We start from the raw sequence: 15,987 nt of genomic DNA, 5'->3' as shown, positions 1-15,987 counted from the left end.
ATAAATACCTGGATAAGATTATATCGAACTTCTAGAGATATTTATTGGAGTCAGCTTGAGGAAAAGGCTTTCTCTTTCTCTTTCTCTTTCTCTTTTTCTTTCTCTTTCTCTTTCTCTTTCTCTTTCTCTTTCTCTTTCTCTTTCTCTTTCTCTTTCTCTTTCTCTTTCTCTTTCTCTTTCTCTTTCTCTTTCTCTTTCTCTTTCTCTTTCTCTTTCTCTTTCTCTTTCTCTTTCTCTTTCTCTTTCTCTTTCTCTTTCTCTTTCTCTTTCTCTTTCTCTTTAAAAAAATAAAATTCTTATATTTCTTTATATCATGGAACGCAATAGCGCAAATAACACAATAATAATAATTATTTACACTGCAGAAACCAGAAGTAAGAAAACACTGTAAAAGAATAGAATTTGTATCAAAATGTATTAAAAATATAAGTACCTAGTATAACAACATACTAAAATGGTAAACACTAGTATATCGCCACAATTTGGTGGACCTCGTTTAGTCATTTTTTTCTCCTCTTTTCCCTCCAAGCAGTTGGTTTATTAGAATACTCATTCATCGAGCAATCTGTTGGACTTTGTTGTATTTTATTTCCAGATTAACAATCTCACCCTTAAATTTTATATGAAACTGATTATTGAATATTAAACATATCTGTATACTGATCCATCAATAACTTACCGAATATCAGTATAAGAAGTTCTTTGAAGTGTTTAAATCTTTCTTTCTCTGGTCCATTTAGATTTTTATTATTTCCAAATTAAAAAAAAATATATTGCAGAGCTCACTCAGCTAACCTCTTTATCATTTTGCGAGAATATTTGGAGTTTTCATTCATTGGAGTCAAAATTTGGTAAATTGGGTAACGAGTAAGGGAAGAGTCGCTGCTATAATATTAATAATACTCTTAGGAAGGCGTAACAAGGTAATTAAAAACTTGTACTTACCTTAAAATCTCTTTTAAACTACACACAAACAGAACATTTATATAGAGCTTCCGAATGATAAAACAATAATGGCTGCTAACACATACCACTCCTAGAAAGGAGAAAGGAAAGAGGACACATAAGATACACTTGGTCGGTGTATCTACGTTGAGGCTATCCGCGCATGCGCACACCTTCATTTCATGCTAGAATGTAGACACAACAGTACACTATTACAAAGTGTCTATATAGATATTTATATTATGTGTATACGTCACATTTTTACAAGGTGTGTACTATAGGCACAACTATGAACGAAGTATCACACATACATATGACTTATACATTGTATGTCTCATATACCGACGTCAGATTTCATAATTTTAATAATTATTTGTTACGTTACAAAAAACTCTTTAGAATCTTGAGTGCATATGGTATACAACTAGTAAACACTGTATCACACAATTCTATCAATATAAACCTGCGTGTATCTCATATGTATATGTTAGAACTAGATGAACACTTAGGTTCACTTTAACATAATGTTGTTTCACATGTGTCTCCCTTGTAGAAACGTAATTTCATTTGGACGTGCTATATGGGAACTTTATAAAACATTAATACTTTTTATTACCATAATTGACTGAAACTCCAGGAAGTATAAAAATATACGTCCATTCTTCACCATTTAATAATAGATTGACGAAACAATGATCCAAATACGCAATTTTCACGTGTTCCATTATAAAAATATATTAGCACGCTGAATTATGGCCGAGTTTGTGGCACGCAAATGTAATTTACTTGTTTATTTCCTTAGCGTACAAGCCGAGATTAGCTAATTTTCTTAATTAAAAATCTCTTTAAGAGTTAAATATATAACTAATTATGGCTTAAATATAGGTTAACTCGACAAATTTGAACTTACAGACTAGAAGATAAGTGAAAAAATATGACTGGGTAAAACTTGAAATGTATACTATTTTAATTAATAATGTCGATGTTTTTAACACAATGTTATTTTTAGGTTAACATAATTTTTAAGCATAGATTAACTAGAGTGTTCTCAAATTGTTATTTTTAGATTTTTTAAATAGTTTTTTTAAACATTTTTAAGGTTCAGTACCTTAAAAGGAAAAAAAGGTTTACTTATAGGATCACTTTGTTAGCCGTCAATGTGCAGATTCTGCCAAACGAAGATACAACAGAATACATTATATTATACCGTGCTGGCAACTGTTATTCTTGGGTCTATAATTTAAAAACTCAACTTTTTAACACATAACACGCCATAACTTAAGAACCAGTTTAGATATTGAAACTTTTTTTTATTTTGAAGATCAGATCTTTTACAATATGCTTAAATAAGAAAAATTCGATGTTGTTTTTTACCATTCAAAAATTTTAAACAACCCATCCATTTACTTTTAGTACATAGCAATTTTCAGCAATCGTGTAACTTTTTTATTTATAAAGATTTTCACATACTGTCTGCGAAGAAAATATAGCAGAAATGTTAAGAAAGTTTTTGAAGAAACTACAATCAATTATTTTTAATAGATTTTGAAATATCGATTTATTTTGAATTCAGAGTTCTAATAGCATGACCACTGTCGAACACCAACTCAATTCCACTTATTTTTTACCAAAAATGCAAGTGTTTCTAACTTGCACTTAAAAATGTTCATGCTGTAGGTAAAATTACAACGACTCGTTAATAAATAAACAAATAAAGTATCGCGAGACGCAATTAAATCGTGAAGCTTAACGCATGATGTACACCTTTCCCTAGAACTTTAAGTACTGACAGAGGTACTGATTGGGTCGACCGGTGGACTGCGACAGATCTGCTTATCCCCTTCCACGTCTCTTAGCAATATGCGCAGTTTCTCGGTTTAGTTCGTACGTTTGGCAACGTGTTTACTGTTCTCTCTTTGTTCATTACATTATAAACGCATTGTACTCTTTTTACATACGGAAATCTCGACCCAAGACTAACCTTTGCCAGTCGTACACCAGTCGTATCCTTTTCAATTATAAAAAGGGTACCACTGGAGAAGAAAAATTAGAGACAGGAAGAGAGCAACAATAGATCTACAAAGGGTTGCAGCGAAATAGCCCAATATCGGCCTTAAAAAGATAATTGGAGAAGCGATTAGGTAAGTTCTATTTAAATTAAGGTTCTGTATGTTGTTCTGATTAAGTACATAATTGATACTACTCACCGTTTTGTAAAACATGCATGCTTGTCTGTCTTCGTCCTCCGCTGACGGACAATCAATGAAACCGTCGCAGAGCACGTGGTCATCTATGCAGTGATAGCGGCCTTGTCTGTCTGGCGTGGGACAAGCGAACCTTTCCATACCATCGGCCGCTGGGGGACATTCTAAAACAAACAATGAGCTTTGTATTCTAAACAATTACTCAATCAAATCTCTACTCATAAACGATAAAACAAACGAAAATGGGAAACCTTGTATATATGAGATTTAGCTTTATATAATTCCCCTAAATTAAAATAAATTATTGTCTTCTGCCCTTTGTCAAGAACTCACTTTCAAGTGTATATGTAACGAGAATGATAAGTACCTTATGTTTGTAATCCTGAGTACAAAGCGGAATAAAGGAGCTTATAAATGAAATCCAATGTTTTAACTAATATTCCAACTAATTAATTAATATTTAACTAATTATATTTGGGATGCATGGTTAACGAAACGTGGGATCCAGATCAGGAGATCAAATGCAGGATCGAACAAGCAAGATCTACTTTTCTGAGACTGCGAAGATTTCTCACAGATAGGAATTTGAACTTCGGCCTTAGATACAGAATGGTGAAATGCTATATCTGGTCCGTTTTGTTATATGGTGTGGAAGCATGGACACTGAAGGTAGCAACAATATACCGAATTGAAGCCTTCGAAATGTGGACCCTACGACGAATGCTAAGAGTGCCCTGGGTCGACTGTGTGAGGAATGAAGACATTCTCAGAGGAGCTGGTCTGGAACAACGTGAACTCTTCGAAATCATCAAGAAGAGGAAAATAGCCTATTTGGGACATATACCACGTGGAGAACGCTATCACTTTCAGCGTCTGATTCTCCAGGGTAAAATAGAGGGGGGCAAAAGAGGAATAGGTCAATGGAAGCTATCCTGGCTGAGAAATATTCGTCATTGGACAGGCATAGAGGACTTCCAAGCACTCCAAGTTGCTGCAGTTAACAGAACCATCTGGTGAGGAAAAAAAAGATGCCTACGCAGGAATCTGCACGGCACCTTAAGAAGAAGAACTAATATTCCAACATTTATGGATTCACACACACCATGGCATATTGGCACTTTTTGAAACTAGTAGTAGTTTAAATAGGTCAATCCAACTTCTGATGTCAGAATGTAGTACGTATTTTCCCAATAAAATACTAACTAATAACTATATCGAGTGTAGTGTTTATCCCAACCTATCATTCTCTTTACATAATATTTAAAGTCCATTATCTGAATTATATAGATCTAAATCTTACATACACATTAATTATAATATTGCCATTCGATAAAAATTTTAGTAGTATCCTGAATAAGACACTCTGATTTAATTTAATAAGTTAACTGTATTGTTACATAATAAAGTGGTGCCTATTCCGAGATAACGTCCAACTTCCGATTCTATTTTCGATCTGTAGCAGACCGAAAACGTACACAAATATCGATAAAGGCAAATAGTCTGCGCGAACCGCTTTGAAGTTAGCGGAGAAAGGCGTCTTCTGCCCTTTGCCAAGGGCCCCGACTCCTTTGAAGTATATATGTCGTTATGTTCTGAAGTTTGTATTTCCTGTTGGGAGATTGTCAAATTTTTCGATATTCTACAAGTCTTTCAAGCTGATATTTATATTATTGCCCTTGAAGTTCACACAGACATTTTTATTTGGAGGTTTTTTTCTTATTTGCTTCCGTGTTTTATACTTTTTTTTTTTCGAGATCTTGGAATTTTTGAGTTAGTTATTATAAGTCAATTATTTAACTGTCAAAGTTCTCATAATAACGCCATCTTTAATAAAGCATGTTGTTGCTATATCTCTTGATAATATCGATGATAATATTTATTATATTTATAAAAATGGGTCGTGTACAGATAACGTGTTCTGTTTAAAACAAGTTATAGAAAAAAGATCGGCAGGAAACTTTTACACACATGTAACATTTGTTGGTTAAGGAAAGCATACGACACTGTCCTAATATCCAGGCTATGGAGAGTACTGGAACAATTTACCATTAACCATACATTATAACAGCTCTTAAGAAACTATATAAGGACGCAAAAATCAAAAATAAAGGTAGGAATAGAGCTTACAAAAACGTTTATAGCCATCAAAGGCCTACGTCAAGGTTGTTGCATCTTCCCTACTCTCTTTAAAATATACGTTGCAGTCGTTTTAATAAATTGGAAAAGAGATCCGTGGTTCTGTTCGCAGACGATCAAATAACGATAAAAATATGCTAAGAAAATTTATTGAAGAATACGGAGAATGGGGCTAGACAGTTAACATAGACAAAACATAATATCAATGTATAGGCGCACAAGAAGGAAATTTAAACTTGGACAACGGCCAAAGAATTATTCAGTGTCAAGAGTATGAATACCTGGGAATTACATTTCATAACACTAGAACTGATGGCAGAGAAATAGAGAAAAGGATTATCAACGCGAAAAAAATAATCGGATGTCTAAATAGAATTCTATGAAGCAAATCAATAACAAAGCGAAGAAAATTCAAGAACATGATGATAAAGAGCAGCCTCCTATATAGAGCAGAAAGATGGAGAATCACTGAAAAATACAAGAAAAAGATAGAGGCTGTAGAAATGGATGCTATTCGAAGATCAATGGGAATTTCCAGGCAACAACAAATAAGAAATAATATAAAACAACAAATGGGTATAGATGGCACAATAACACAAGAGAAAAAGCAGCTGATCTGGTATGAACATTTAGAGCGAATGAAGAATAGAAGATGGCCCAAGAAAATAATCAATTGGCAACCAAAGGGCAGAAAAAAAGGAAAACACGGGGCACACAAAGCGATGAGTGAAAGAGGATGTCAACAGAGGATTGTACAAATATAACAGGCTGGAAATTGGGTATCGGACAACGTAGAAAAACGTTTTAAACCGACTAATATATAATCAAATTGTTAACATCTAAGCTACGCAGTATATAGCTATAACTCAGTAACTGTCCAAACCAAACCAAATCAATTTAATAGAAAAGTTATTGACAAAACTATCGCCCACCATTGTTCTATTTTAATTTGCTCCATTTTTTGCGTCTTCTCCGCACTAAAGTGATACGTTCTCCTTTTTAATTTGGTACGTAAACATATAAACACACACACACACAAACACACGCAAAGAGACGAGCCACCTTTTGACGTCAAAACTTCGTGACCAATCCAATTTGGCCTCGGCCTAAGATTAAAAGTAAATATTTAAAAGGCGACCAGGAGCTGTCGCTGGCTCGAATCGGACGTATGCTTTTTTCTCCCTCTGAGGATGTTAAATTAATTTGCCAATTTACGTTGACCGCAAATGGCTTTTAAAAGCTGTGCGGCCAATTAGGCATAACCTCTCGAGATACGATTCACATTTTGCCTTTTTTTATGTACGCTGATCGATTTATAAAGGCAGTTATCCATATTTCTCGCATACAGTTTTGACTCAGTGGCGTGCATAGAGAACTTTTTTACATATCATTACGCCATAATTGATTGAGATTTGGTATGTTAGTATATGTAGTAGTATATGACATAAATTAAGATTGATTGGTGTATTCAATTGTTTTTGGTCACTTTCTGTTTCACCGGAAATGACTACAACTTTTGATTTTTAAATGGCACGTTCGGTATTTTTTTACTTTATTTGATAGAAAGGCGTTCTGAGTAGAATGACATATCATATGTCAACTTTTGACATTGTCGCTTAATAAAATATTGTATTTTAAAATTCAATCTAGAGTGCCATGGCTATGTTAAAACACTAATTCTTCATCAAGGAGCCTTGGAAAAATAGATTTGATCGTGTAATGTTTAGTGTCTTGTCCTGGCCAGTTAGAACATGCTCAAATCGTATTTTTATTCATATCTCAATTTTTTCAAATAGAATGAGAGTGGCTCATTAGCATATTTGGAAAAAGCATTTTTTTACGAATAATTTGATACCACTCACTTGGTATTTCGAGTGAAATTTTCGTTACGAACCGCAAATTATAATTTCAAATAAACCATATGCGAAAATGTCAAAAGTTGACATAGGATATGTCATTCTATTCAGAGTGACATTTTCTTAAAAACTTTAAAAATTGTAGTTGTAATAACAGTTGTAGTCATTTCCGGTGAAACCGGAAGTGACCGAAAACAATTGAATACGTCAATCAATCCTAATTTATGCCAAACCAAGAAATAAATAAATGTGGTAACTTGATTTTTTTTTACAGCAGAGCTACCACCTGAATCCCCAGCGGGAAATTTAAATTCCAGTTAGTCAGCCCGGCGCCGAATATGTCTATGGTTGGCACCAATGAATTTAAAAATGGCGCCTTCGATTACATTACTAAAAGTTTCACTGGTATCGCTTACATAATATATTTTACATAAGAAAAATAATAAAAATATACATACTGTAATTTATAAAAAAAATTGAATTTATATATTAATCTAAGTTAACCAGTTAAAATTTTCTAATTTTATTATTTCTTTAAGGTTGTTTGATTAACATCAAACCACCTCTTAATGAAAGGGGAAAATACCACAAAGGAAATTTCTTCAAAAGTTATTTTTAATTTTCGGAAAGTTTTAATAACTTTTCTTGCTTAATAATCGCGTTCTGGATTCTTTTTTAATTTTCAAACAAAATACTAAGCGAAAAAATAAATTAGAAAATGAACAGCGTCAATTACGGATATGAAAAAAAGTTGCGTTAGTGTTTTTAGACATTTAATTATAAAGTACTGTCTGGTCATTTACACCCAGATTAATGTATTTTGGTGAAAAAAGGTCAGCTAGATAATAATATTATAGTCTGTATATTATACAGTGCGCTTAGATCGTTAAATTAAATGACTAATGGAAGAGAAACTAATACTATTTTATTAAGCTTGATTTTCATGCGTCTGTTATCCATTGATACCTTTGAATAAGAATACTAAGGAAGGAGCATAATGCTATCCATGTATTCATGCATGGTGGGAGGAAAAAGGACTCTAAAGTAAGGATCCTTGACAGTTCTGTTTGACGATTTATTTGACACATTTGAATTTAATTTGAAATTTTGTGGATTTGTCAGTCTTTACGGAGCTTATTTTATGTTATTTATTATTTATTCTACTACTGATAGTTGTACAAAGGTAGTAAATCTAGATGGAAATTGTGGCAGAACTTAAATTAACAGTGACACTATCGCGATTTATCGAAAAAGACTCTAAATAGTTGGTTGTGTAGCGTGCGGTAGATCTCGGCAAAAATCGAGTGAAATAATGGAACAACTTTTCTCCAGTAAGTGACTATATAATATAGGTACATACGTGTAGTAAACCGATCATTTATGAAATTCACTTAATTTAACTAATTATATAATTTTTTTTGCATTTTTGCTGTTATTACTTGTCAAAGATTAGATGTCAAAGAATTTAGATACGTCAATTTGACTTACCTGCTTCAGTAGCGTATTGGATGTTTATGGTTATAAATAATTATTATAACTTATCTATTTTTATTAGAATTTTATATTTTTATAACAATTTTAATAACTACCAATATTTATTCACAACTTAAAATTAAAAAAAAATATTGAGTCTACCCCACGTTTACCCTACATCATAGTTTTACATTTTTTAAATAAAATTAGAACGGCACTGATAAACCGGAATTCAAGTCGGCCATATTTGAGGCCCATAAGTGGACCTAAGATTTTTGATATGCTCCTTCCTTAGTCTTCTTATTCAAAGATTGATACGATGGTCCAACGGCGGCGGCGCGGCGTTATTTTTTTGCTTCAGCCCGTCATCGGAGAAAAATCGTACGTTTTGACACTTTTTTGACAAATTTAATCTAAACTTAATAAAACACAAAAGCTAGTAATGACGGGAAAATGAGAATTTTAAGAAAGTTGGTTCTTTGATATATCTTTTGCTATGCTCTCCTGACCACGGTGCGGGCCGGCTGGCTGCCGGTAAACTACTGCGGTTCATTAGTGCGCATCACATCTGTACAGGGTATTCTATTTTCGTGTATTTTATAGGATTTCTCTTTTATGAGTAGAGATAGAATGATGCGATTTTCAAATTGCTTTCCTACTTTTTTTATGAAACTAAATAATATGCTACACATGTTTGTCCTAGCCTCCTTAGTTTCTGAAATATAGGGCGAATTCGTGATGCGTAGTAATGAACACATGTTGAATACAGAGATGATGCGCAGTCGTGAATGCAACGTCTTTCGGCATCCAGACGGTCCGAACTCTCTTCAGGAGAGCATAACAAAAGATATATTAAAGAACCAGCTTTCAAAAAATTTTCTCTTGAAAATGTTGCCAGCTCTTAGGACTATATTCTTATGGAAATGAAAATATAAAATGTCGCCAATCACAAGGAAATCGTATATTCGATGAACGGTGGCGTGAAAATGCAATAAATTTAAAAAGTGCTAAAAATTTTCTAACCAATTGAAGTCTTTAAATTCATCCAATAAAATTGATATCGTATCATCGTATCGTCGGACAATGGATGCATGAAAATCAAGCTATATATTCAGACATCTGTCTGAATATAAAGCTGGATTTTCATGCATCTGTCAATCAAAACAGAGGTATTTTCATGACGTTGTATATACAACGTTACGATTGACGAACATACCGTGCTGGCAACCGTTACTATTGGTTCGGTACTTACATGTGTGGAAGTAAATCGCATAAGAATCTTATTAAGTCGGAGTGAGAGAAATACGACGGAGTGCTGTTGCGGCGTTGCCGGCGCGCCTTTCCCTGTCAGGTAGAGTAAAATCCCGATCGCAAACAGCTTATTTTTAAATGACTTTTTTTCGAAAAGATAACTAGATAAAATCATTAGATATGTTTCTGACCATCTGAAATGGAATTATAAGGGTATCGTAGGGTGTTTTATAGCGATAAAGCGTCAGTAATAGCGATAATTTAAAAACTCATTTTTTAACACATAACAGGCGATAACTTAAGAACCACTTGAGATATTGAAACTTTTTTTTTTATTTTGAAGATCGGATCTTTTACAATATGTTTAAATAAAAAAAATTCGATTGGTTGCTTGTTTTTTTTTTCCATTCGAAACTTAAAAAAACCCATCCATTTACTTTTAGTGCATAGCAATTTTGAGCAATCGTGTAACTTTTTATTTATAAAGATTTTTACATACTGTCTGCGAAGAAAATATAGCAGAAATGATAAGAAAGTTTTTGAAAAAACTACAATCAATTATTTTTAATATATTTTGAGATATCGATTCATTTTGAATTCAGAGTTCTAATAGCGCGACCACTGTCGAACACCAACTCAATTCCACTTATTTTTACCAAAATTGACAGAGGCATAGGACAGAGGTACTGATTGGGTCGACCATTGGACTGCGACAAATCTGCTTATCCCCTTCCATGTCTCTTAGCAATGTGCGTAGTTTCTCGGTTTATTTCGTACGTTTGGCAACGTGTTTACTGTTCTCTTTTTGTTCAGTACATTATAAACGCATTGTACTCATCTTACAAACACTAACCTTTGCCAGTCCTTAGTATACGATTTGAAGTTGAATTTTAACCTTCCAAAACTCTCAAACGAGTCGATTAAATGAAAACTTATATGAGACCTTTTTTTAAGATTGTTCAATTTCCTACAGGATACGTATGAATTTTTACAAAACGCTGATTTGTTAGAACGCAATAAAATTACAAGGAAAAAAAATCTACTGTTTCCTACTGTATATCTCTGATTGAATGCGAAAGAAAATGTAAAGCACTTTAAATTAAGAAACACGAAACAGTAGATAAACTCTTTGTTTAAAAAAAGAAATCTTGCGGTCGATGTATCTATAAAAAGAACTATCCTCAATCAGCCGGACTCGACGAGCGCCCCGTCTGAATTTCATTCTGTAAACAGCCAAATCAATACGAGCCGTGCATGAATTTTTTAAAAGATTCATTGATCGGTCGGTCCCGGTCGGTCTGATTTCAAACATTTTCCGATACGAATGAAAGGAAAATAAATTGAAAAGTAGATACAATTAACCTGAGCAGTTACAGGTATATTTAGTTTATTGTTGTGCAGGTACTTTGAGTAAAGAATATATATTAAATCAACTAGAACGAGAATATTAAAAATTATTGATTCTGTTTTATTACTTCTTTGATATTTTCCTTGAATAAAAATATTAATATAAATAGCCGAGCCCGATGGGGAATTAATATGCCTATCTTAAATTTTAGTTTATCAGTGGTTCGGTTTATCACGTTAAGGTATTATCTTGTAAATAAACAACATCGAGCGATTGTAATATGTCAAATGTCAAAATAAAGACCTATACGTATATTTTTTCAATACTGAATTGTTTTATTATGAATTATCGATATACACTGAAAAAAATATTGTTCATAATATTAATAAATAATTACTAACTGTTGTTTCATTGGGACAATGATTCTTTTCATAATATTAATGATTTGTTAATCATAGATCGATGCCTGATTTATTGATAGTATGAATCTAATTTCATCAATTTAATGAAAATCTGGTTATTAAATTAATGTAAGATTTTCATTAATATAAAGAACGCGTTCATTGTCCCAATGAATGCGTTTGGTTGTGAACACATATTCATTATATCAATGTACTAAATTATTGATTAATGAGTTGTACATTGTGACAATGAACAATGTTATTAATACAAGGAACACACTACATTATATTAATGTACGCGGTTATTAATATCAGGAATAAAATACTAGGACTTAAGTAGGTAGTGGCCATCTTGATCGGTTACTTTGGCACTTTAATAACGTCTGTGTGGTTTTGTTATTCAGTGAGGCTTTAGTTTCATTAGAGCGGTAAGTGTTCTCTTCAATATTTTAAATATTTTAAATAAAAGTCCTATCGTATTATAGTTAATTTGCTGTGTTGTCAAATCAAATTCCGCTGTGTGAGATTTCTGGTGCGGGTATTCATTAAAACGGCGGTTTCCAAATATGTTTCAGAAGATAAAAAACAAAAATATGAATGTTCTTTTAATGTTTGGCATTTTCATTATTTTGATATACGTCGCTTTTAGAACCGGAACAAGATGCTGAGACCAGCTCTCAAGCCCTCAAATTCGACAATTTAACATCGGACCTACTTGATGCGACTGGAAGGCCTGTTGCAAATTCGTCTAGACGTTATCAAGTCTAACGATACAGCTAATATAATAAAGAAATGGTCTTTTTATAGAAATCCCTCAGGATATTGACTGGTAAATTAATTTTCTTATTATAATTTACCCTAAAATTAATAATAACATTACTATTCTCTTCGTCGATTCTATTTTTGTTTAATTTTTAACTTGTATATGCTATATCAAGTTTGAATAAATTATTATTAGTTTATTGCACTTGTTTTTTATTGCCCTAATGGAGAAATTTTACTGTGCTCGTAAGTAAGTCGGCACTATTGGTAATTTTGTCACCTTTGTAGCTAAGGGCTTCTTCAAATGGAAATCTATTTATAGTATAATTATTTTAGGTAGTTGGCTGGCAAATGACTATCAATGACGTTTCATATCAATGACAGCGATCTTCATCATGGATTATAGGGTATAACAATTATAGGGTATAACAAGAGTAACTAATAGTGTCAACTTTTAAATGTATAACTAAACAGGTTATGAAATTATTTCATTGTATTAATGATACGGTTCATTAATATAAGGATTTAGGTACATTATATTAATGAAATCTATTCATTTTATCAATTAATGTGTTCTTCAAATTAACGAACACTGTTTATTGATTTAATGAACTTAAAGTTCATAGAGTTAATGAATTACTGTTCATTGTGCCAATCAAATCGTTCATCGGCTCAAAATTAATGATTTAATTCATTATATTAATAAATTTTTTCATTATATTTATGTCGACTTTTGGTTCAGTGTAGAGAAATAAATAAGATATTATATGTACCGTGCTGGCAACTGTTACTTTTGGGTCGGTATTTACATGTGTGGAAGTAAATCGCATAGGGACCTTATTAAGTCGGAGTGAGAGAAATGCGACGGTGTACCGTTGCGTTGTTGCCGGTACGCCTTTCCCTATCAAGTAAAGTAAAATCACGATCGCAGACCGCTTATATTTAAGACTTTTTTCGAAAAGGTAACTAGATAAAGTCATTAGATATGTTTTTGAGCATCTGAAATGAAATTATAAGGATATCGTTAGGGTGTCCATTTTTTTATAACGACAGAACGTCAGTAATCGTGATAATTTAAAAACTCAACTTTTTAACACATAACATGCCATAACTTAAGAACCACTTTAGATATTGAAGTTTTTTTTTATTTTGAAGATCGGATCATTTACAATATGTTTACATATCGGTTGTTTTTTCCCATTCAAAAATTTTAAACAACCCATTCATTTACTTTCAGTGCATAGCAGTTTTCAGTAATCGTGTAAATTTTTTATTTATAAAGATAAAAAGAAGAAAGATTTTGAAAAACTACAATCAATTATTTTTAATAGATTTCAAAATATCGATTTTTGAATTCAGAGTTCTAATAGCGCGACCACTGTCAAACACCAACTCAGTTCCACTTATTTTTATCAAAAATGCAAGTGTTTTTAACTTGCACTTAAAAATTTTCAAACTATAGGGAAAATTACAACGACTCTTTAATAAATAAACAAATAAAATATCACGAGACGTAATTAAATCGTAAAGCTGAGCGCATGATGTTCACATTTCCCTTGAACTTTAAGTACTGACAGAGGTACTGATTGGGTCAACCGGTCGACTTCGACAAATCTGCTATACGTCTTTTAGCAATGTGCACAGTTTCTCGGTTTATTTCATACGTTTGGCAACGTGTTTACTGTTCTCTCTTTGTTCAGTACATTATAAACGCATTGAACACTTCTTACACACGGAAATCTCGACCCAAGACTAACCTTTGCCAGCCCTTAGTATAGATAAAAATCTGTAAATGAGGCGTCACTCATATTTAATTTTTAAACAGAAAAAACACAAAAATAATTCGGATAAGGCGGGTTTTGTTGCAGTATGATGCATATTGGCTATGAAATAAAGAACGTTGTCATTTTATATGTAAATTTTTATGCAAAATGCCATCGATCGTCATTTTCTAGCCAACTGAATACCGTTTTTTTTTTCTATGATACGGTATTTGCAAACTTGATTTATTAAATGTACGTGTTTTATTAAAATTAAGTAACGATTTGAAAAGACATCAGTAGTAATATTATACTTGTGTAAAAAGCTTATGAAAAAAAAGTAAAAACACTTAAATAAGTGCACTTACAAAAAAAGTAAAAACACTTAAATATTGCACTCAAATAAGCGCAAATATTTTAAGTGGTTCTCAAAATATGAACAACAAATCTCTTGTTTTAAGTTTTCAAAGTAAAATAACGCGGTTTTTTTGGACTTATTTTGAAAAATGGCAAAGGGAAAATATGTTTCTTTTATAAAGATCTACCAGCCCTCAAAATATTTGCACTTATTTAAGACTCACCCTGTATAATCATATTCGATTTTTTTTAATAAATTTATTAAAAATTCGTTTTCTACACTAACCTTTCTCTTTTTCTTATATTATTAATCTGAGATTAAAATTCTTAACAATAAACAAAAATATAATCTTCTTTAAATAGTATTTCAGAAACTTTCGGCAACTATTTTTAAAGAATATGGACTATCGCATAAGTTAGGCTCCCAAACTGTACCCTCTCTATCCTGAAGTAGCTACTAAACCTAAAAAATAGACCTAACTTCAGTTCTTAAGCAGAATTATTGGCCATAATAGCATCCTAAACGATAAATGTCTATTGGAACATGCTGCTCGCTCCCATTTCAGCACTCGAAACGTCTGATAAAGGATCCCATGTCGTTTTCTTTCATCGAATTCAGTTGTTGTTTGCTTTTTCTTTTCGTCCATTTTTTGTTATGGGCTCTTATTGAAATAGAAAAATATTAATTTACTTGAATTGGCTTATTTTTTCAAGTATCATAATATAGTGACTAAAGAAAGTGATGTATGGTGGAAATTCCTTCACCACCAAGTTCCGACCACCCTGTATAAGTTATTAAATGAAAATATTTATAAGAATGTACTTAAATTAGAATAAAGCTGGCAAAATTTATTCGATACCAATTAAACTTTTAGTTACGTAATCAAAGGCGCGATTTTTAAAATTCATTGTTGCCAAACATGGAAATATTCGGTGCTAAGCTGACTAACTGGTGCTAAGCTGACTAATTTCGCGCGGGGATTCACGTGATAGCTTTGCTGTAAAAAATATCAAGTTGCCACATTCATTTATTTATTTCCTGACATTGTCAAATTTCATAAATACCCGACCTTTCCAGTAGAGGTGCTTTATCCTTTGGATTACCTAATAATTGTTGTAATTTATTATTAGCACTATACACAAGTTTATAATTGACCTGCTTAAAAATTCCTTTTAGACCACGGGATAACTGTCTATCAAACGGTATTGAAAAATATTTTGACGTATCTTTCTCTACTTGAAAAGTCGAATTTTCAGAAATCACAACCTATACCTACGTTTTCTAATTATTTTATCAACTAGTGAAGGAGAATATCCATTACACTCAGCTACATTCCTAATGTAGTCTCTTTCTATTTCATATCTTTCTTTGGAAAGTGGAAAATGAGAACAACGACAGATTACCATTTCTAGATGTATTAGTTATTAGAAAGAAATACAAATAATTGCCTGGAATTTGATATCTATAGGAAAAATACCACTACACGCAGATAT

At 32.3% G+C, this 15,987-nt stretch overlaps 1 protein-coding gene across 1 annotated transcript in view; it reads right to left on the bottom strand.

Annotated features, from left to right (window-relative positions):
- The window catches only part of LOC115883670, a 250,820-nt gene that overhangs the window by 41,015 nt on the left and 193,818 nt on the right, over positions 1–15,987 (bottom strand). The window contains exon 2 of the mRNA XM_030902056.1: positions 3,153–3,313. Within this exon, the coding sequence (XP_030757916.1) occupies positions 3,153–3,313 (161 nt within the window). The remainder of the gene's footprint in view (positions 1–3,152; positions 3,314–15,987) is intronic.

The sequence above is a fragment of the Sitophilus oryzae genome, unplaced genomic scaffold (genome assembly GCF_002938485.1).
Source record: "Sitophilus oryzae breed Bouriz unplaced genomic scaffold, Soryzae_2.0 scaffold_1974_pilon_pilon, whole genome shotgun sequence".
Lineage (NCBI taxonomy): Eukaryota > Metazoa > Arthropoda > Insecta > Coleoptera > Curculionidae > Sitophilus > Sitophilus oryzae.
The sequence above is the reverse complement of the archived record's forward strand: the minus strand, read 5'-3'. Positions and strand labels throughout refer to the sequence as shown.